The 24,109-nt window shown below is 41.3% G+C and overlaps 2 protein-coding genes across 2 annotated transcripts; one reads left to right on the plus strand and one right to left on the minus strand.

Moving 5' to 3' along the window:
- Window positions 1-1,729: 1,729 nt before the first annotated feature.
- Window positions 1,730-13,868, minus strand: LOC148890626 (macrophage colony-stimulating factor 1-like). Its single transcript, XM_089009817.1, has 5 exons — window positions 13,821-13,868; window positions 9,258-9,371; window positions 4,537-4,599; window positions 2,435-2,605; window positions 1,730-2,280 (listed from the first exon to the last, which is right to left on the minus strand). Exons 1-5 carry the CDS (start codon window positions 13,851-13,853, stop codon window positions 2,056-2,058), a joined length of 606 nt encoding a protein of 201 aa, XP_088865943.1. The 5' UTR covers window positions 13,854-13,868; the 3' UTR covers window positions 1,730-2,055.
- A 2,152-nt stretch (window positions 13,869-16,020) lies between these two features.
- On the plus strand, window positions 16,021-22,228 carry optc (opticin). The gene is made up of 7 exons (XM_089010386.1): window positions 16,021-16,145; window positions 17,953-18,171; window positions 18,698-18,844; window positions 19,870-20,029; window positions 20,114-20,316; window positions 20,386-20,481; window positions 20,811-22,228. The coding sequence occupies exons 1-7, from the start codon at window positions 16,143-16,145 to the stop codon at window positions 21,003-21,005; spliced, it is 1,023 nt and encodes a 340-aa protein (XP_088866512.1). The 5' UTR covers window positions 16,021-16,142; the 3' UTR covers window positions 21,006-22,228.
- Window positions 22,229-24,109: the final 1,881 nt, after the last annotated feature.

Here is a 24,109-nt window from a genome sequence, read left to right on the forward strand (position 1 = left end):
GGGATGTGTGGGCGTGGTTTGTGTATACAAGAACAGGTATGTGCTTTATGCAGAACATTGCTGTTTTAACAACTCAGAAAATGGCAAAGAGACATGGTTATGAAGCTCAGTTTAAACTGAAGGCTTTCCAAGGAGGTCCGTCTTGGTGCTGGCGTTTTATGAAACTGTGCCATTTTTCCATCCGGGCCAGGACTACGGTAGCCCAGCAACGTCCGGCGAATTCTGAAAACTGGCGAAAAGGCTTCGTTTCCTGTTGTGCTTGGCTGCCATGCTAACGGAGAGAAACTCCCGCCGATGGTTTGTCAATGGATTGTGGATGCTTGGGGTAACGTGTCTGCTGGCACGGTGGTTCGAGCTTTCGGAAAAGCCGGCATAATTTCCGAGGAGCCGCACAGCACAGAAAGTGACTGACCGTGAGGAAAGCGAACCTGCCACGTTGGTTTAGCGCAGCTGTGTCGATTCTGAGACAGAGGATGAGGACTTTTATGGGTTTGATTACTGACTGTTACCGGTAATGTGCTTGTTTTTACCATGCCGACGCCTATTGAGTGATGATTACAAAATGTTCTTACTTTGTAATTAATAAATAAAGCACTACCAAACTCAGTTTTGCTCCCGATCTGTTTTTATAAATACGCACACTTGTATGCCGGTGTGTTGTTGTGAGGCGGACGTACGTATGGCAGTAGAGGATATGTACCGGTATATAAAACTTGCGTCCTTTCATCCGGTGCACCCAATGTGTATGTGAAATACAGAAATGGCACACATAAATGAGACTGCGCCTTTTCACACGGTGCACTCTTTGGTCGTGAAAATACGGTATTGAGAAAGTCCCGCCCCCTTGTTAGTGACGTCACGACGAGATACTCCTTCACAAACTGCCTTGCTCCAGAATCAAAACAATTGCTTCAGAGAGTTCAGATTTGGAGAAAATGCTTTCTTGTTACTCATCCATTTATGAATATGATTCAAATAGTTCTGCACAAAACCGGGATAGATGGTGGACATTGATTCGCTGTGGCGACCCCTGAGGGGAAAAGCCGCAAGGAAAAGAAGATTCAAATAGTTCTGAAGAGGAAAGCATAAATGTTTGCAATCTGTATTTTCCAGTGTATAAGGCGCACCCCAAGTGTGCATGGAAAAAACACTGTACATAGCATCACAAAGTATGTAGAAAGCAGGTACAAAAACGAGTCTTAAAGCTGAGCTGTACAAGTGGAAAACAATGTTTCAGCCAAAAAGAACTGTGCAAAAAAGTACCAAATATACACTGTGTATATATAAGAATATACGCAACCGTGTTTATTCTACAAAATGAACGTGTATTTAAAAGGAGGAAGAGTATCGCCTTTGGCCGCCACGGGGCGCTCTCACCCATTCATTTCAATGCGCAGGCCATTCTCACATTCATTTCCATGGAGTCGCAGTACCACCTCTGGCCGCCAAGGAGCGCGCTCCCCCTTTCATTTTAATGGCCAGGCCTCTTTCCCATTCATTTGCAAATTTCCCCATTGTGCGACGAATAAAGGTTTTCTGATTCTGATTCTACCAGGGACTGCAGTACCGCCTTTGGCCATTCATTTCAAAGGCCAGGCTATGGAGGCCCAGTATCGTATTCATACGTTCATATATTAACTATATTAACACAAGTTAGTATAAATCATGAAGAGTTACGCCGCCTGAGCTGGTGTGATCAAGCGAATTTATTATGCAAATGGTGCATTAAACGTACAGTGTTTTTTCCCTGCAAACATATCTTTGACGGTTCTAATGAAGAAGGCATGTTTATAGGCGAACCGACGCCATTTTTTTGTTTCCTAACTGACATCAGAAAAACGTTATATAGCTAAGGTCCAAAATGAGTGTGAAGCAACAAAATGAACGGATCCGATGCAACCAGAGCAGCTCTGTCCGAGACAAAAGGAGAAAGGGAAGAAGCTGTTTAAATGTCTGCTGGATTTGGTGCGCATGAATCAGTAGCACCTGCCTCAGGAGAGTGGTGGGCAGTGTGCGGAGGTTCAGTTCATGCGGAAATTTAGAGGAACTGCATTTTTATGACTTGTCAGCATGATTTAATTGCTTACCTGTGGTGCTTGTAAATGCAATTTGAGTGCTATTTAAATAATCTGCGACAGAATATTCAGATTGACAATTCCAGTCCACAGGACAAGTGCTTAAGGTCATCAGTCTCATGTACATCTGGATCACTTGTCGAGCTTTTTTCAGAGCTTCCTTTGGTGAGCTTTCTGACAACTTTGCTAATCTGGAAGGATTTTCCTAAAAAAAACACAAAGGCACACACACACACACACACACACACACACACACACACACACTCACACACACACACGCACACACACACACACACACATGATGTCTTTTTTTTTCTCGAATCCTGGAAATAGTCTTTTTGATTGTATGAAATTCTTACCTCAAGCTCTTCGTTTATTTCTGATATGCATCCATGAGAGTAAAGATGGTGAATGGTTTTTTCCAGGGTGTTGACATATCTTCTGTTGTCTGAATTCCTACCGTAATGGAATTGTGTTCTCAGAAGCTCGAGTACTTGCGGAAGGGCTGCTTTCACATAACAAACTTTACTCTGCAAACACGTGATGAACAAATACGCATCACAAAAAAAGTTTCGATCAAGGCACTTTGAAAGCATTTTGTTAGGATATCTGAACTGTAGACCAATACGAGTTCAATCAAACGGACTGTCAAAAGAAAAATCAACTCCTCATTGCATTTTATCTGTCACTGAACAAGTGGTCGTTTTGCCTCGCTCGATAAATTGTGCTGGGGAGGGGGGGCTTCACACAGAAATGTTGCACTTTGAGCAGTCTTTGTTGTGAGCTCAAGAACATGATAACAAATAAAATGTATTGTCTATTCACCAAAACTGTTTTTGAGCTTCTGGGTGATATTAGGACTGAATTTGGAGACAGTCATAAGAGGGAGGCATGTGATACCACTTATGACAAAACGCTTCTCGGCTCTCTATTTCACCATTCTGGGTCATTGCACCCGCACAATTGTGTTTGGTCTCAATAGTCTCACTGTAGCTATATATATATATATATATATATATATATATATATATATACAGTGAGACCTCAACTTACGAACTTAATTGGTTCCCAGAATGAGTGTGTAAGGCGAAAAGTGTGTATCTCAAAAAGAAATTCCCATAGGAAACCATTAAAATGGGAATAATCCGTCCCCGGGTATCCATAAAATATACTTTTCGACTAAATAAGCCTTAAAATTACACACAACCTACCTTATCCTATGTATAATAAATGTGATATTGTATTGTAATGAAAGAAATACACTGCACAATATAATAAAGTCACTTTATTTACATTTGTGATGGTCATTGATGGCTCTTAATTGACACCTGTTGCTTTCTGACTTGTAAGGTCTTACGAAACTGAGGTATCACATTATCATTCATCATGTTGATGATTCTCATAGTCTTTTCTGGATGGAACTGTTCAATAAAAGCCTGCACATCAACTATTGAATGGCCTGCTTCTGCTTGTCCTCTTGAAGGCAAATCAAATTCTCTGTGTTGATGACCTCAATATGGTCAGCAACAAGCTCCTCGATGTCATCTGCATTCACTTCGAGTCCTGTAGGTTCTGGCAGAGATTTTACGACAACAAAAAGCGCGAGTCCGATGATTCCACGGACGTGGAATAAAACGCGACAAAAAAAGGAAGGCGGGGCGAATAAAATGGCACACTCGCGTCTAACAATCACCTCATGCAGAGCAAACTATTGGATTTGCCAGCACAAGACATAGTGATGCACTTTCATCGTAATCAAGTCACTGGTGAGGTGACAGTTACTCGTTGAAATGAAATGAAATTGAAGTGTCGCACGTGACAATTTAGCGTGACTATTGACACGCTGTTCCGGTGTGTGTGTAAACACTAGCTCTGATTGGCTTACCATGACACATGACTCTACCCTGTAGCCAATCACAATCACTTCAGGGGGTGCGTTCAAGTGTAGCAACACAGAAACGTTGGCAAGTGTTTGTCCCTGCTCATTCAGTTAGACAATGCTTTCCAAACATCCTAGAGTCACAAGAAGTTGTCCGCTATTCTCGAACCCATCCAAGTTTTGGATGACAAATAAACAGAGCAGAGTAGACGTGTACAGCTGGTAGTTTCTTCAATTTATTCATAGTAACGAACCACAACTGAGGCTGAACACAAGCCTGTGGTGTTTATTTTCCGGCGCCATAATATTAAAATTATCAGCAAAAAGCTCTAAGTAGGCGATCGATGTGTGCATTCAATGAGAGGGGGTGTGGAAAGTAGCGCCGGCTGGAGCGCTGTTCGGTCGTGTGCTTCCGCCGAAGATCACTCCGCCAGATCCGAAGGTCGTGTGCTTGATGGACCGGCCGTGGTGGATGTGTATTATGAAAATAGTGCTTATTATAAGGCTTAATTTTCATAAATTTGACGTTCGTATGATGAAACGTTTGTATTATAAAAGGTTTAATCGGTCATGTCCACTTACCAAATTCAAACGTTCAGTAAACTGATAAATTATAATACACCCATGGTCCAACTGATTGTCAATCTGGAAAGGGATAAATGGATGTTAGTACTCGACGCCCTGAAAATCATTTCACAAACCCAAACTTGAATAGATACGAATAAATAAATTCTGCTTTATCTTGAAAGAACAGCTGGTAAATAAACTTGCTAATAGTTTCCAACTCATCACTGACATCATGCTATCCTTTGACAGCACGGATTAACAGAAAAGTGTTGTTTTTGACAATGTACAAAGTACGTTATACTACTTTAAGATGTATTTTCATTCTTCTTCTTGTCTTTGATTGGCATCGTGAAAGTCTTGTAGATTATAATCATCCTCACCAGTCGATTGAGGATCCAAAGGTGCTCCTGGGTTACAGAGTGTCGGCATGGACCAGGAACGCCACCCATGACCAGGTGATAGCACAGGATGGGAAAGAAGCAGAGATGCCAAGCCTAAAGGAGGAAAGGAAAAACCATCAGTACCATACGAGCTGTCTCATCAAATATAACCATGTATCAGTGGCCAGCCGTCAGGGCCTGCAAGGGCTTCTGTACTGGCCTAAAAATATCTGAATCACAGACTAATGTGAATTATATTTTGTCCATGAATTCTTATGAAATAATTCCAAATTGTCTTTCAGCTTCCTTTTCCCCTGTTACGGTGCTTCCAGATGTGTGTTTTCGTATTTAAGCATTTAACCAATCCCAAAACTTGACTTCTTGAAAGAAGTCCAGATGACGGCTGAAGAAACCTGTTCCTTCATGGACCCCTCCTGTACCACTCATAGCCTACATTGGATTTGGATTTGGATTGGATTCGCCTTTATTAGTCTCGCAGTGGAGAAATTTACATTTCACAGCAGCAAAGTGACATCATAGGAAGCAAATAACATGGCTTGGAAGTTGCATGCAAGGACGGGGGGGGGGGGGGGTATCTCAGTGGTAGAGTGGTGGTTAACCTAACATAAATGTCAAAATGTCCTTGAATTATAAATCCCAGTTGCATCAGTCGATGATTGAGAGAACAATGTAAAGTGCTTTAAGTACCCAATGTAGAAAACCACTCTAGAAACAAGAGCCAATTCGCCATTGTCCATCATACCACACGCATGTTTGAGGAAATAAAATGCAGGCAGACGCAAGCCAAAGTTTGAAGCAACATTTCAACAGAGGAAGCATTGCTGGACTTTTGTGTTTTTGTGCTTAGATCTGATTGAAATGAATAAACCATTGCAAAATGCTATTGAACGGCTGTCAATGGATCACATGTTGGATTTGCTACACTCTATACTGGTCTCCAACCAACCGCAGAACATTTCGAAACAAACAACCATCCCCACCTTTGGCTTGACATGTCGTGCATGGTTTTCAGAATGTTGATTACCTGGAGAAAAGCCACACAGCCACAGACAGATCAACGTAACTCCACAGAGGATAGCCACAGCCTAGATTTGAACTCACGGCATCAGAACTGTGAGGCAGACATGCGAACCAGTGCCGCCAGCTTCAATTATATCGAACACAGTATAATTGGCCCACAGCAAAATGGTGGCGAGTGAACATTGTTAGTGGTTAGATTTAATCTTTTAACAATTTTGAACGGAATGAAGTATTTACCTTATTGCGCAACGAACTGTTAACGCTAATATTAGCTTGTAATAATCTAACCTAACATGAGTAATTTTGGGAAATCTCTCACCATAAAAAAATCACATAGAACTCTGCACAGAACACATTTTCCGCCACTCATAACAAATTTGGGAATGGCGCTATTCCTGAATAAATTCCTGAATGTCAGTGAAAGAAATCAATAGTTCCTTCATGACGATGACCATAATCTCTGAATCAACTCTGGCTGGCTAGCAATCTATTAGCTGTCTAAAAGCTATCTAGCTAGCTTTCTATCTATTTAAGTTAGCAGCTAGCTAGCTATTTGCTACCTATTAGCTATCTGGTTGACTAGCTAGCTAGCTATTAGCTATAGAGCAATCAGACTAGCTAGCTAGCTATTAGTTATCTATTAGCTAGCTAGCTAGCTTTCTATCTATTTGGGTTACTTCCGGGTTGAGTGAACGCTGGCACGTGCGGCTGCCGCTACTTGTACAAAGTAGTTATACTACTTTAAGATGTATTTTCATTCTTCTTCTTGTCTTTGATTGGCATCGTGAAAGTCTTGTAGATTATAATCATCCTCACCAGTCGATTGAGGATCCAAAGGTGCTCCTGGGTTACAGAGTGTCGGCATGGACCAGGAACGCCACCCATGACCAGGTGATAGCACAGGATGGGAAAGAAGCAGAGATGCCAAGCCTAAAGGAGGAAAGGAAAAACCATCAGTACCATACGAGCTGTCTCATCAAATATAACCATGTATCAGTGGCCAGCCGTCAGGGCCTGCAAGGGCTTCTGTACTGGCCTAAAAATATCTGAATCACAGACTAATGTGAATTATATTTTGTCCATGAATTCTTATGAAATAATTCCAAATTGTCTTTCAGCTTCCTTTTCCCCTGTTACGGTGCTTCCAGATGTGTGTTTTCGTATTTAAGCATTTAACCAATCCCAAAACTTGACTTCTTGAAAGAAGTCCAGATGACGGCTGAAGAAACCTGTTCCTTCATGGACCCCTCCTGTACCACTCATAGCCTACATTGGATTTGGATTTGGATTGGATTCGCCTTTATTAGTCTCGCAGTGGAGAAATTTACATTTCACAGCAGCAAAGTGACATCATAGGAAGCAAATAACATGGCTTGGAAGTTGCATGCAAGGACGGGGGGGGGGGGGGGGGTATCTCAGTGGTAGAGTGGTGGTTAACCTAACATAATGTCAAAATGTCCTTGAATTATAAGTCCCAGTTGCATCAGTCGATGATTGAGAGAACAATGTAAAGTGCTTTAAGTACCCAATGTAGAAAACCACTCTAGAAACAAGAGCCAATTCGCCATTGTCCATCATACCACACGCATGTTTGAGGAAATAAAATGCAGGCAGACGCAAGCCAAAGTTTGAAGCAACATTTCAACAGAGGAAGCATTGCTGGACTTTTGTGTTTTTGTGCTTAGATCTGATTGAAATGAATAAACCATTGCAAAATGCTGTTGAACGGCTGTCAATGGATCACATGTTGGATTTGCTACACTCTATACTGGTCTCCAACCAACCGCAGAACATTTCGAAACAAACAACCATCCCCACCTTTGGCTTGACATGTCGTGCATGGTTTTCAGAATGTTGATTACCTGGAGAAAAGCCACACAGCCACAGACAGATCAACGTAACTCCACAGAGGATAGCCACAGCCTAGATTTGAACTCAGGGCATCAGAACTGTGAGGCAGACATGCAAACCAGTGCCGCCAGCTTCAATTATATCGAACACAGTATAATTGGCCCACAGCAAAATGGTGGCGAGTGAACATTGTTAGTGGTTAGTTTTAATCTTTTAACAATTTTGAACAGAATGAAGTATTTACCTTATTGACGACTAACATATTAGCTTGTAATAATCTAACCTAACATGAGTAATTTTGGGAAATCTCTCACCATAAAAAAATCACATAGAACTCTGCACAGAACACATTTTCCGCCACTCATAACAAATTTGGGAATGGCGCTATTCCTGAATAAATTCCTGAATGTCAGTGAAAGAAATCAATAGTTCCTTCATGACGATGACCATAATCTCTGAATCAACTCTGGCTGGCTAGCAATCTATTAGCTGTCTAAAAGCTATCTAGCTAGCTTTCTATCTATTTAAGTTAGCAGCTAGCTAGCTATTTGCTACCTATTAGCTATCTGGTTGACTAGCTAGCTAGCTATTAGCTATAGAGCAATCAGACTAGCTAGCTAGCTATTAGATATCTATTAGCTAGCTAGCTAGCTTTCTATCTATTTGGGTTACTTCCGGGTTGAGTGAACGCTGGCACGTGTGGCTCGTTACGACGAAAACTCGAGTGCAAGGACTGGCAGAACTCGAAGCGTACGGAATATCTTGGCATATAGGGATAGGACCCGATATATATCACGGCGTGACAGGCTTGGATGGATCATAGAGTCTTTACTGGATATTCATTTGCATCAAATCAATTAACAAACAGGGTATAGAGTGGAGGTTAAGATAACTAAATGACAGCAGTACCTGGCAACACGGAAGTGGAAACGGCAATGACCAAAAATACTCCGACGGAGACGGTAGTGAGCGACAGACAGATATAGGCAGAAGCGCATTCAATCAGTGAATGACAATCAGCTGTGGGAACCCAGGTGAATGATGATTGGAGGGGCCGTCTCCCAAGATTGGCGGAGGAGGTAGACAGTGAAGGAGGCGGAAGGCGCGCCCCGGATGGCAAAAAAACGAGATGTGACAGTGGCTGCACGCTACTCACCCACAGAAAAACGGTAATCACTGTAGACTGTAAAGTGACCTTGACAGTTTTGAAATGGCGCTTAGAAATGAAATTATTATATTATTATTATTATTATTATTATTATTATTATTATTATTATTATTATTATTATTATTATTATTATTATTTCATTTTACAATCAAACTGCCATATTTGACCAATGGGTTATTATGGATGCAGGCTTTATCTGATACAAAGTACGTTATACTACTTTAAGATGTATTTTCATTCTTCTTCTTGTCTTTGATTGGCATCGTGAAAGTCTTGTAGATTATAATCATCCTCACCAGTCGATTGAGGATCCAAAGGTGCTCCTGGGTTACAGAGTGTCGGCATGGACCAGGAACGCCACCCATGACCAGGTGATAGCACAGGATGGGAAAGAAGCAGAGATGCCAAGCCTAAAGGAGGAAAGGAAAAACCATCAGTACCATACGAGCTGTCTCATCAAATATAACCATGTATCAGTGGCCAGCCGTCAGGGCCTGCAAGGGCTTCTGTACTGGCCTAAAAATATCTGAATCACAGACTAATGTGAATTATATTTTGTCCATGAATTCTTATGAAATAATTCCAAATTGTCTTTCAGCTTCCTTTTCCCCTGTTACGGTGCTTCCAGATGTGTGTTTTCGTATTTAAGCATTTAACCAATCCCAAAACTTGACTTCTTGAAAGAAGTCCAGATGACGGCTGAAGAAACCTGTTCCTTCATGGACCCCTCCTGTACCACTCATAGCCTACATTGGATTTGGATTTGGATTGGATTCGCCTTTATTAGTCTCGCAGTGGAGAAATTTACATTTCACAGCAGCAAAGTGACATCATAGGAAGCAAATAACATGGCTTGGAAGTCATTGGCATGCAAGGACGAGGGGGGGGGGGGGGTATCTCAGTGGTAGAGTGGTGGTTAACCTAACATGAATGTCAAAATGTCCTTGAATTATAAGTCCCAGTTGCATCAGTCGATGATTGAGAGAACAATGTAAAGTGCTTTAAGTACCCAATGTAGAAAACCACTCTAGAAACAAGAGCCAATTCGCCATTGTCCATCATACCACACGCATGTTTGAGGAAATAAAATGCAGGCAGACGCAAGCCAAAGTTTGAAGCAACATTTCAACAGAGGAAGCATTGCTGGACTTTTGTGTTTTTGTGCTTAGATCTGATTGAAATGAATAAACCATTGCAAAATGCTGTTGAACGGCTGTCAATGGATCACATGTTGGATTTGCTACACTCTATACTGGTCTCCAACCAACCGCAGAACATTTCGAAACAAACAACCATCCCCACCTTTGGCTTGACATGTCGTGCATGGTTTTCAGAATGTTGATTACCTGGAGAAAAGCCACACAGCCACAGACAGATCAACGTAACTCCACAGAGGATAGCCACAGCCTAGATTTGAACTCAGGGCATCAGAACTGTGAGGCAGACATGCAAACCAGTGCCGCCAGCTTCAATTATATCGAACACAGTATAATTGGCCCACAGCAAAATGGTGGCGAGTGAACATTGTTAGTGGTTAGTTTTAATCTTTTAACAATTTTGAACAGAATGAAGTATTTACCTTATTGCGCAACTATTAGCTTGTAATAATCTAACCTAACATGAGTAATTTTGGGAAATCTCTCACCATAAAAAAATCACATAGAACTCTGCACAGAACACATTTTCCGCCACTCATAACAAATTTGGGAATGGCGCTATTCCTGAATAAATTCCTGAATGTCAGTGAAAGAAATCAATAGTTCCTTCATGACGATGACCATAATCTCTGAATCAACTCTGGCTGGCTAGCAATCTATTAGCTGTCTAAAAGCTATCTAGCTAGCTTTCTATCTATTTAAGTTAGCAGCTAGCTAGCTATTTGCTACCTATTAGCTATCTGGTTGACTAGCTAGCTAGCTATTAGCTATAGAGCAATCAGACTAGCTAGCTAGCTATTAGATATCTATTAGCTAGCTAGCTAGCTTTCTATCTATTTGGGTTACTTCCGGGTTGAGTGAACGCTGGCACGTGTGGCTGTTACGACGCTCGAGTGCAAGGAGGCAGAACTCGAGCGACGGAATCTTGGCAATAGGGAAGGACCCGAAATACACGGCGTGACAGGCTTGGATGGATCAAGAGTCTTTACTGGAACATGCATCAAATAATAACAAACAGGGAAGAGTGGAGGAAGATAACTAAATGACAGCAGACCTGGCAACACGGAAGTGGAAACGGCAATGACCAAAAATACTCCGACGGAGACGGTAGTGAGCGACAGACAGATATAGGCAGAAGGCACAATCAGTGAATGACAATCAGCTGTGGGAACCCAGGTGAATGATGATTGGAGGGGCCGTCTCCCAAGATTGGCGGAGGAGGTGACAGGAGGGGCGGGGCGCGCCCCGGATGGCAACGAGATGTGACAGTGGCTGCCGCTACTCACCCACAGAAAAACTTCCTGTGACTGTAAAGTGACCTTGACAGTTTTGAAAGGCGCTTAGAAATGAAATTATTATTATTATTATTATTATTATTATTATTATTATTATTATTATTATTATTATTATTATTATTATTATTATTATTTCATTTTACAATCAAACTGCCATATTTGACCAATGGGTTATTATGGATGCAGGCTTTATCTGAGGCTTAAATTGAAACGGATCCAGCAAGTTAATTGTCAAGCACGCATGAGAAAGTGATATTGACCACAAACCGCAGAACAAAACAAAAAGCAGACAACAAATCCGCAGCAGTCCTCTCGTCATTTAACTTTCAATTCCAAAACATCTCTTGGCTTATTAAGTTCACTTCGTGCTTGGGAACGTGCCAGTCCAAGTCAAGAGGAACATCACAATACAAGTTGAAAGAGAAAACAGAAAAAGCCCCACAGCAGGATACAAAAAAAACACAGCTAATGAACATAGGCATTGTCAACAGTGCGCCAAAATGAAAATGAGCAGGGTGAAAATAGCCGAACTTTTAAAACTATACAAGAAGTCACGCCTTGCCGGTTTCATACAATTGGATGTGGGCCTCTTTGAACTCTTTGACTGACACCATCTTCTTGTGCATAGATAAAAAGTGATAAAATGTACAAACACCCCAAAACCAATTGCCAGAGGACATTAACATCGCAAAGAGAACATCTCTGTAAGCTCTCAGTCGTACAGGAGTGGTCCATCGATGAAAAGGTTTCTTCAGCCGTCAACATTAGTTCACTGACGAAGCCTCTTGGATGAGAAGCGAGATGTCCGACACCTTCAAAAAAGTACAGATGACGGCTGAAGAAACCTTTTCATCGATCGTGAAGAGAAGCTATATGGAGATGCTGAAATAACAGTCTTCTGCTAACGACTCTGCATCTGCGTCTGGATAATGTCGTCAGCATGGTGCTGCACTATATCCTGGAGCACCTTGACAGCACACAACAGTCATCTGTCTCATCAAATACCAGTTTGCGTACCAAAAACAAGTGAAGCAGCTGGACCGCCGGTGCAGCCAACACAGCCTCAAACTCAACACACTCTAGATGGTGCAGATGATCGTAAACTTCAGGAAACATCCTTCGCCACAGCTGCCACTCTCACTAGCCAACTGCCCGGTCTCCCAGGACATGAAGTTGGAGGTCAATACAAACTCCGTCTTGAAAACGGTCCAACAGAGGATAGACGTCCTGAGGCTACCGAGGAAGCATGGCCTACCTCCCGCAGGAGCTGCTACCACAGTTCGACACAGTAATCATCCAATAAATCCTGTGTTCTTCCATCCCGGTTTAGTTTGGGGCCACCACACAAAAAGGACAAAATCCGACTTCTACGGAGAGTTCGGACGGCGGGGGAAAAATCATTGCACACTACTCATAATCGAAGATTTGCACACTGCAAGAACCAAGACAAGGACACGGAAACCATGTTAGGCACCATGTTAAGAGCGAGATTAGGAACACTGATTTTCCCCACAATTTTTGATCGACAGCAGCAAATTTGAGTGGGGTGGGATTGAAAAGAAAATCAAAGTCTCGCATGCACAACATAATGTGAAAAACACCTGTAAACAGAACAGAATGAAGTATCAAATATACAATTAGATATAGGGATCTATGCATCCTGTAACTTGATAACGTGATAAACAGTACACTGTAGTAACCTCTGTCCCTGAAAGGGTTAAAGTATTCCAGATTATGCTACATTAGAACCAGATTAGTCAACAGTGATTCACACATTCAAAAAATCCAGATGTACCTTTTATAGTAGACAACTGACCATCATTAAAAAAATTATAAAAACCTTAATGTGATATGAAATTAAATTAACACTTAGAATAGAATAGGATATTTGTCAACCCCGTCCGTTTTCCCCCCCAAATCACACATCACAATATTCCCATGTGCTATATTTTGAGGGGGGAAAATACATCATGTGAGGCTCGTCCATCAAATGCCAGGCTCTAGTTTTCTTTTTAACCCTCCCCCCCCACCAGACCCCTGTTAAATAGCACAAAATGAACATGTGAGGCTGGAGGACTCATTAATGTCAGTCACACATGAGGCAAATGTATTGTACTCTTGTAATGTAACTGGGCCTATACGGACACATCAGAATGTGTAATATAAAAAGCAATAGTGTGTTGGAGGTGCGTTGGAGGAACGAAATAAAACCAAACGAACAAATGCTAACTAACTAAATAACGTCTAATGACATGAACCTTCTAACATTTTTTTTACTTACAATCTACTTGTGTATGTATCGGTAGTCAAGTCCTTTTGCTTCAACCCCAAATCGCTTTACTCTGTACAGTATGTTCAAGGATGTGTATTTTCTTCATTTTTTTTTCTTAATAAGACGATTGCTTACCTTGGTTGCAAAGTCTACAGCGTGCGCGTACATCTGGCTGAGGTGAAAGGACAAACCAGTTTCAGCATCATTTGCCTAACGGTGAGGCCTCGGATCTTGGATTGTCCTTTTGGAATCTCTATCCAGATGTTTGAGTCTTGTTTGAGACCTGAAGAGACACTGAGGCTCCGCAAAGACCGCGTGGGTGGGAGGGTACTTCATAAAATATTACCGCCTCTCAAACCTTTCTCACTCTCTCACTTACAAATGACGCAAGTCAGCAAATGCGACAAAGTACTGATCATGAAGAAGCCTGTTTTAAATTCACATTTGATGCAATGCCACTCTTGATATTTGGACCGATTGGGATTCCAAAATTCAGTTATACCTCAGTTTCTGAACTTAATTGGTTCCCAGAAAGTGTTTGTAAGGCAAAAAGTTCGCCTGGCAAACATTTATTTTCCATAAAAAACCATTAAAATCAGAATAATCTGTTCCCAGGTCTCCATAAAAGATTATTTTCTACTAAATAAACCTTAAAATGACACAAAGGCTACTTTATTTTATGTATAATACATGTGCAAATGTATTTTAATTGTAATTGTAATGCCTCTTGATGATATTCGAGTGAAATTGCCATGCTTTGTCGGCGGTTCACACACTGTACCCTGCTAGCTGCTTTTCATTCGATTTTCAACGTCTTCTGTTGCCTGAAACCGTTGCTTAGACAACACAGAAACAACCTTAGCCACACATAGCAATGGTCGACTTAGCGTACTGGTACTTGGACGCTAAATCACACAAACACTCACTTCGTTGGTGTTTTTCGATAAACTCCTTCTTCTGCTCGACCGTAATTTTCTTTAATGTCTTCTTAGGCTTAACACTAGCCTGTCGTGGGGTCTTTTTCGGTCCCATAATAGCAAAAGTACTCCACACGATAACAACCCACGTCTGCACTCAAAGAAAGGAGTTGTGGACAACTAGTCCGCCAGCCACCGTGGCGATGTTCGACCGTGTGGTTTGATGTTCATCCACCGAAAACTAGTCCACCAGCCACCGTGGCGCTGTGTGGTTTGGTTTGTTTGCCAAAAACTAGTGCATATGCCAAGATTATATTCCTGCAAATTTAATGTTCTTAAGGTGAAAAGTTTGTGAGCTAAAGCGTTCTGAAACCGAGGTATCACTGTACTGCAATGGAGGGTTACTACTTTGGATGAGCTCAGATTAAAAAAAATGAAACAAAAAAAACCTTAATATCTCAACTTTCCAATTTTGAACCTAAACGTCATATGCAACGTGACCCAGTGAGTGATATCGGATGTCCGCCAGGCACCGAAAGAAAGAAGAATAAGAGCTTTGATATTAAGTCATATGCTCCATTGTTAGTTCCCACGCCTGTATTTTGTTGTGACTACAGTCCTGACAATATCTGGCTGTCATTGAACAGTATTGCTCCTTCAAAGCTGCGTTACGTCACGAACTGTGTTTTCACATCTCAGCAGTATAAATTGCAGCTTGTTTTATTTAATTAAACTCATATTCTGGTTTTAAAAAGTGATACCGAGCAATGAATAGAATCCTGACTAGTCTTGATCAAATTGCTTTGCAGTTTGTATATATGGATAATAAACAAAAAAGAACCAAGATTAAAAAAAGTAAGATTGGGAGGATGTATTTCTGTCTGTCATTCTGTTTATCAGCCTGATGGTCTCTCTCTTTCTGTCTGTATGTCGTTCTGTTTATCTGTCTCTCAATCTGCCTCCCTTTCTCTCTCTCTGTCTGTCTCTCTGTCTATCTGTCAGCCTATCTCTCTCTATGTGTCTAACTGTCAGTCAGTCAGTCAGTCAGTCAGTCAGTCTGTCTGTCTGTCTGTCTGTCTGTCTGTCTGTCTGTCTGTCTGTCTGTCTGTCTTTCTCTCTCTCTCTCTCTCTCTCTCTCTCTCTCTCTCTCTCTCTCTCTCTCTCTCTCTCTCTCTTTCTCTCTCTCTTTCTCTCTCTCTGTCTGGTTGTCTGTAATTCTGTCCGTCAGCCTGTCTGTCTCTCTGGACCATTGTTATTTCCACTCATTTCCTTGAATCTGTGTGTCTGTCAAGAACATGTCGACATTTGAGAAATGACCTGGATAGCCCTCCTTTCATTGGCTAAGTCATCAAGCCCCGCCGCATTCCCACACTCCCTCCGCCCCCTTGTCTTCATAATGAAGCATTGTTTCCCCCCCTTGCCAACAAGGCACGTGCAGATTCTGGGACCAGTGCGAGGTATCCTCAAGGGGTGAAGAGGAAAGGAAATCAGAGCAGGTGAACAACTGGACGTTTCAAGATCACGTACCGGGGGGGATAAAATGGTAAGGTCACCATTTCCCTAACAGATAAATGAACCCAATAAAAAAATAATGAAATCATACTGTAAATATGTCATACATGTTAGTCTTTAATTTGTTAAAACTCTTTTCCTCTTGAATTTTTCAATCTGTATTGGAATGTTAATCATTATACATGAGCAGACTTTGAGGATTAAGTACTTCACAAAAATTGGCCGAACAAATGAAAAACATTGCTGGAGGTGGCCGATTGCCAGCTACTGTTGAGGAGTGGACATGTAAAAATCATGGAACTGTGTTAACTCATTCACTGGAAGATGATGTGCAAAATTCTCTCCACACCAGTGCCAGGGTTTTTGTCATTGTCCCTCAAATTCTAGGACGCATAGAATATTGAGTTTTAGGATGACATAAACATTCAATACAGCGATGAGAAGGTTTCTTCAGCCGTCATCTGTACAAAAGTGAAGTCACTTTTGTACAGATGACGGCTGAAGAAACCTTCTCATCGATGGACCACTCCTGTACGACTGAGAGCTTACACAGACATTCAATACAGCGTTAGAAACCTCTTATTTCATCAGAAAAAAGAGTTCATTCCTAAAGTATATGGGTCTGGAGTTATATGAGCTTGAAATGGGGGAAGCTGTGCAAAATACAATGCAATACATACATATTGGAATACATGTATATAGCGCCTTAACAACAACTGAAGCTGGAACAAAGCGCTAACATGGACAAAAAAGGGAAATGCTACACCCTTGTGGAAGGAAAAAAACATTGCCAGGGGCCATGGCCAGCGCATTAACTCCACCCAAACATGAAAAAACAAAACCCAAACAAATTCGGGAAAGATGCTCTACGTCGTATTTTCAATTCCCAAATAAATTCCTGAATGGCACTGAATGAGTTAAGTATTCTTGTCGAATTAACTGCTCTTGCCCGGGTATAAATTATTTGCTCTAGGCATAGCATGTATATTCTAAACTAGTGGTTCTTAATCTCATTGGAGGCACAGAACCCCACCAGTTTCATATGCTCAGTCACTGAACCCTTCTTTCAATGACTACCCACTAACTGCAGACTCGACTGAGGGGTGGACCTCTGCGGCGGAGGATCCACCGAACTCCTGAGAGTGACTCACCGAACCCCTAGGGTTCGATCGAACCCAGGTTGAGAACCACTGTTCTAAACATATCTCGCCTGTCTTATATAATAAATCAATAAACCCATGTATTGGAGATACATGTAGATTGGAAAATGAGTTGCAAAACAGGGTATTCTGCTTTCATTTTATAATAAGTCCCACATTCCCAATATTGCAATAGATTGTGTAGTTTGTGTGCAAGAGACCAAGACTGTTCTCCCGGTCATAATACAAGACTAGATCTTCAATCGGGCTACTAAGCATATATTGTGTCAGTCCAAGTTTGGCTTGAGTCTCTCCTGCAGTCAAACAACATTCACAGGTTCATGTCACTTTCCAAGTAAACATTCCTCTGGCATTCTGACCAAACAGTTAAAAATACCCTTTTTAGGCTCAGAAGAAAGACAAAAAAACATGCAGTCACTTTGTCCTTTGAAGTTGTGGTCAGTAGGGGGATTGAATTGTAAACTAACTTTATAGACAACATTTATGGTGGACGATGAGGACTTGGACCAAAAGGTGCAGGAGTGATTTTGTGGCTGAGAGTAGGGGTTGTAAGTAAGGCAGGCGGCAAGTCTTTGGTGGGACTGTTGACTTCCACCGTTGAGATCTGACTGATACTGTTCTTAACAGTAAACACAAAGAGTCTATTCAGGACATTAACCCCCATTAATTTGTATGCAGGTGATCTGCAGGTTGAAGATGAGGATGTCTTTGGCATCCCCGGTGGCGCTGTTTGCCTTGGCCCTGGTCTTCCTCACCCCCTGCCCTGGCTTGACAGCCCCCCTAGAGGAAGTAGATCGTTTTGACCTAAACTACGACCTGAACAGCGTAACAGACTGGGGCAAAGTGGAACCCAATATTTATGGTGATAATTATGATTATGAGGACTTGGACCAAGAAGTAAGTGCAAAGTATCATTGTAGTTAAATGACGATATTCATGAATAGGGGTAGACAAAGGTACCATATACCTCACTCAATAATATAATACTATAATTAATATAAGCGGCCCGGTGGAACGCAGTGCAGAGGTACCGGGTTGAAACACAGCTTTGGCTTCCTTGTGTGGCGTTTGCATATTTTTCCTGTGTCTGCATGAGGTTTCTCTGAGTATTCCGGGTTCCTCCCGCATTCCCGCATGGATAGCTGATTGAAAACACTAAAACACGGGTTTCAAAATCAAGGCCCGGACAAAATATCTTTAATTAGTTTTTGATTGAGATATTTTTAGGCCAGCGGAGAAGGCGTTGCAGGCCCTGACAGCCCGCCACTGATAAATACATATTTTGCCAAAACACCACATATGCAGAGAGGTACTAAATACAGAACATAGCCAAAAATTAAAAGAATGTTATTTTCCTGTACCGTATATGAAAATATTGAACCACACAGACAGATCACTGAACACAATTATATTTGATTGACAGATCAAAGCTGAGACCGTCTCGGCAAACGATCACAGATTGACAAAAGTAAACCACCTCGAGGGAAGAGGGACTCTGCCTACTTTTTTGCCTCCTCCGGTGACATTGGACTTCAAAGGATCTGGCCTATTTGGACCTGAGACGGGAATGGTATTATTTCAAAACACAGTTGAATTGTTCTCAACTGTAATTGACGTGTCATCAGCGATCATGTTAAAGCGTTACATAAATGTATTGTATTGTATTGTATTAATAATAATAATAATAATAATAATAATACATTTCACTTTAAGCGCCTTTCAAAGCTCTCAAGGACACTTTACAGTCACAGACAAGCATTAATTGATTGATTGATTGATTGGATTGGATTTGCTTTAATTAGTCTCGCAGTGGAGAAATTTACATTTCACAGCAGCAAAGTTATGAAAGAAATGAAAGTAGAAAAGCAAAACACAGGAGCTGCATAGGTACTATAATAAATAAAATACAATCATAAATAGAATACAATAAATAAAATACAGTTATAAATAGAAACAAGAAAAAGAGCTACACAGAAAATGTGATTCTAAATAGGTGGGTTTTGAAATGGTATTTGAAGGTGGGAAGAGAATAAATGTTACGAATGTTGGGAGGAAGTGAGTTCCAGAATTAAGGGGGCAGAGCAGCTGAAAGCTCTTTCCCCCAGCGTGCTGAGACGGGCAGGGGGGCACACAGAGGTGGAGGGTGGAGAAGGATCTGAGGGAACGAGAGGGAATAAAAAATTGAAGAAGGTCAGATAAGTATGGGGGGGGCAATGTTATGGATAGCTTTAAATGTATAAAAAAATAATTTTAAAGTTGATTCTATACTTGAGCAGGAGCCAGTAGAGCTCTTGGAGGACGGGGGTGATGTGGTGAAAGGATGTGGTTCTGGTGATGATCCGGGCTGCAGAATTCTGGACGAGTTGAAGTTTGTGGAGAATCTTCTAAGGGACATCTAGCAGAAGTGAATTGTAATAGTCAATCCGGGAGGTGACAAGACTATGAACGAGGATAGTAGTGGTGTGAGGGGTGAGAGACGGGCAAAAACGATTGATCTTGCGTAGGTGGAAGTACGCAGATCGGGTGGGAGTGGAAAGATAGTGTGATGACACCTAAGCTTTTGACCTGTATCTGGCTGTATTCTAAATCTGTTCAGGAATGCCGACCTGCCTTCTGTGTGTCTGTATCGGAGGAAGTGTGTACTGTGACGACACGGGCCTGAATCAGATACCACCACTGCCAAAAGAAACCAGCCATTTTTACGGACGCTTCAACAGCATTCGACACATCAAGAACATCGACTTCATAAACCTCAGTGGGGAAAAAGTTTAACCAAAATACATCTGATGTGAAAGCAATGACACATTTTTTGAAAGCTAATTGCCATATTGATTTACAGGTAAGCTTCAATCGATTGACCTGACTGGAAACCAAATTTCGGAAATGGATGAAAATGTATTTGGCTCGCAACAGCAGCTCCGGGATTTATTGCTAGCAGGGAACAACCTGCAAGCCTTGCCACAATTACCGGTTACTCTGAAGAATATTGATCTACGAAACAACAGATTGAACAGCCGAGGGATCCATTCAGACTCTTTCAAGGTAGATACGAGGCAGACACACCAATGTCAAATATATTCTTTTGTGAACATATGTTTTTCATTTTCACAGGATATGAGTCAACTGGAATTTCTCTATCTATCTGATAATAACTTGGATTATATTCCAACACCGCTGCCATTAAGTCTCCGAGTTTTACACCTTCAGGTAATTGTACAGAAGGAATCACCTTTTTGTAGAGCTATTTTTGAGGTTACAGACCATTGGTTTTGTACTGCGTATGATGTCACGTCATCTGTTCGAATCAAACATTGATTCCCAAAAATGGTGAAATATCCACTCTATTCAAATGCCGAACAAATTTAGGACTGCAACCATAATTAAATTGAATAGCTGCTTTTAATAATGAAGGCACCACCGGCCCAACTGGTTTTGACCTTGAGAGCTCACAAGTCAGAGGAAAGACACAATGACAACTAGCGGGTACTCTTGTAAAGCTGTGAAAACAATAACATCTCTTTGTAACTTGTGATTAGGGCAACAACATCCAATCCCTGCACGAAGACACCTTCTGCGACAGCCATGATCGTTACTTCATCCGGCGCAACCTAGAGGATATTCGCCTGGATGGCAATCCTTTGAACATCAATCTGTTTCCTCAGGCCTACGTCTGTTTACCTCGTCTGCCTGTAGGAAGTCATCAATGGTCGTCGGGAAAAAAGTATGTATAGATTAAAAAAAAAAAAAAAAGAAAGGACAGAAACTTCCTATTGCAGCTGACAATGTGCCATGTGAGTGAAGTCCTCCGGCATGACTGTAGAGTTGTTTCAAACATACTGTTTATTATCCCTTGGTAGAAGGTTTCACAATTCAGCCTTTTGTTGATGCGACAAATTATTACGAAGAGAACCTTAACCTTAAAGGACAGCCGACACCATGTTTTGTTTCCTAACTGACATCAGAAAAAACGTTTTATAGCATCGAAAATACCCAAAAAATGCAGGCTGATATTTTTAGTCAAATGCAAAACACCAATAAAAATGAGTTAAAGTGTCCCAAAACTAGTCCAAAATGACCTCGGAGATTGCAAGTTTCAGAAGATCCCGCCACCTTGTTCGTGACATCACGCTAGGACGTCTTGCCTTGCTCTAGAATCAAAACAATGGCTTCAGATTCATAGAAGATGCTTTCTTGTTACTCATCCAGTTACGAATATGATTCAAATAGTTCTGAAGAGGAAAGCATAAATGTTTGCAATCGATTAAAGAAGTACTTGCGTATCAATTCGAGCCATCAGGACTCCAATGTAGCGTCCCAGAAAATGCACAAGATGGCGCCCAAGCTCCCTTGGAAACGGGCTGATTTGTCTGCTGGGAATTTGTGTCAACTAGTATCAAATAGTAGTCTTGGTGCAACACACAACGATTCACCATCGCGTAATTTGTGTGTTTTCCTTCTAATTTCGTCATCAACAAGGATCAACACGATGTTTTCAGACCAAACAAAGTACCCAAAATGCATTGCGTGTCGCTTTCTCGGTCAGGTGCGTTCCTGGCGTGACGGCACGTCAGGATTCGTCACCAACTAAAAAACAAGACTTCCTGAATAGTCAGCGCGAGTCTTAAACCGTAAAATATAGCTATATGCCGTGGAATCTTTGTAAAATATGTTCAGTAGAAGTCATTTGAAGTGATTTTACAAATTATGGACACAACTTGTTTGGGGGCGTCGGTTGTCCTTTAAAGTTCTGTCACTGTTTGTATCTCATCTAGTTTTCATCATTGTTTTTATCTGAATCCATGAGTCTTGATAATGCATATACCGGTCAATGAATGCAATAAATACTGGTGTTAAGATTAGTTGTGACCATTTCAAATATGCTCCGAATTTTAAAAAGGCAGAATCATATCTGTAAATTGATTGTTTCAAATGAATAAAGGTGTTGAACATGGAATTTGTCAATCTAAGCATGTTCTTGTTGATTTGCAAATTCATATAACAGGACACAATGATGCAAATGTGTATCAAGTTTCTGCAGTTGTATTAGGATTCTATTTAAACGACATGTCAAGCTCCTGAGCTGCTGCAGTTTGACGATCATGTTACGTAGCTGCAGCTGTCTAAAGACAAACTCCATCTGGTGCAACCATCCAAGGCCGTCCGTCCTCCTCAGAAGTGGAGACACGCTTCAGGCATGCTGATGACGCAACCCAATGGAGGGCTCATAACATCGCATAAGAAAACCTTTATTAGTCTCACAATGGACAAATTCACAATTCACAGCAGCAAAGTTATGAAAGGAAAAAAATTGTGTGTTTCGACCTTTTTGTCTATTTGAGTTATTCGTGGTTGAACAGGGTCACCATTGCTGGCCACCTACCTAGCTATCTATTTGCTATCTATTAGTTGTCTAAATAGCTAGCTGACTAGCTATCTATTAGTCATCTATTAGCTAGCTAGCTGACTTGATCTATTTGAGTTATTCCCGGTTGAACGGGGTCACCGTTGCTGGCTACCTAGCTATATATCTATTTGCTATCTATTAACTGTCTAACTAGCTATCTAGCTAGCTATCTATCAGTTATCTACTATCAAGCTACTTGATCCGACGTAACAGACTTTAGCCGACATTACGAGTCCATCTCTACTCGCAATCCCATCATGGATTTGTACCATTGCATTGAAGATTACATCGAAGCGCCAAACTCCTTGGAAACTTTAAGGACAACCGATGCCTCCGGACAAGTTGTGTCCATAATTTGCAAAATCGCTTGAAATGACTTCTACTGAGCGTATTTTACAAAGATTCCACCGCATATAGCTATATTTTACGTTTTAAGACTTGCGCTGAGTATTCCGGAAGTCTTGTTTTTGAGTTGGTGACGAGTCCTCACCCTACGTCACTGAAGGAACGCCCCTCACCGAGAAATGACATACCTTGCATCTCATCAATGCATTTTGCGGTACTTTGTTTGGTCTGAAAACTTGGTGTTGATCCGTGTTGATGGCGAAATTGGAAGGAAAACACATAAATAATGCGATGGTGAATCGTTGTGCGTTGCGCAAAGACTTCTACAGTGTATTTGATGTTCGCTTACAAAACGTCCCAGGAGACAATTTACACGGAGCTTTGTCACCCTCTTCTGCCTTTTTTGGGTTCTGTGAGTACTAAAGAGTTTGTCACTACACTTCTCTCCAGATGCATCAAAATGACCGGAATAAATTATTTAATCGATTGCAAACATGTATGCTTTCCTCTTCCGAACTATTTGAATCATATTCATAACTGGATGAGTAACAAGAAAGCATCTTTTCCGAATCTGAAGCCATTGTTTTGATTCTCCAGCAAGGCAAGACGTGTTGGGTTGACACCACGAACAAGTGGGCGGGACCTTCTGAAACTGGCTGTTTCTGGGTTCAATTTGAAGTAGTTTTTGGACACTTTAAGTCATTTTTATTGGTGTTTTGCATTTGACTAAAAATATCATACTGCGTGTTTTGGGTATTTTAGATGCTATAAAACGTTTTTCTGATGTCAGTTAGGAAACAAAAAAGTGATGTTGGTTGTCCTTTAAACCGAAGAGTCACGTTGACCCCCCTCTTCCCAGTTTTTGGGATAATTCTGTAGCAGAGAATTGTTGCAATACTTTCATTCTCTAATTAGAGGTTGTTTTGTTTGCACTGGGCTCTGCATGTTGTTGCATTGTGTGAATGTGGAATTCAAAGCAGGGTTTGCTCACTCTTACGATGAAATTCATTCTTTCTTATGTGATTGATTTTGTTTTACCAATGGGTGCATTGTGCCAAAATGACGAGTACTTCCAACTCTGCCAGA

Source organism: Hippocampus bargibanti, linkage group LG12 (genome assembly GCF_051943395.1).
Source record: "Hippocampus bargibanti isolate YZ-2025 linkage group LG12, ASM5194339v1, whole genome shotgun sequence".
In the NCBI taxonomy this organism is placed as follows: Eukaryota; Metazoa; Chordata; class Actinopteri; order Syngnathiformes; family Syngnathidae; genus Hippocampus; species Hippocampus bargibanti.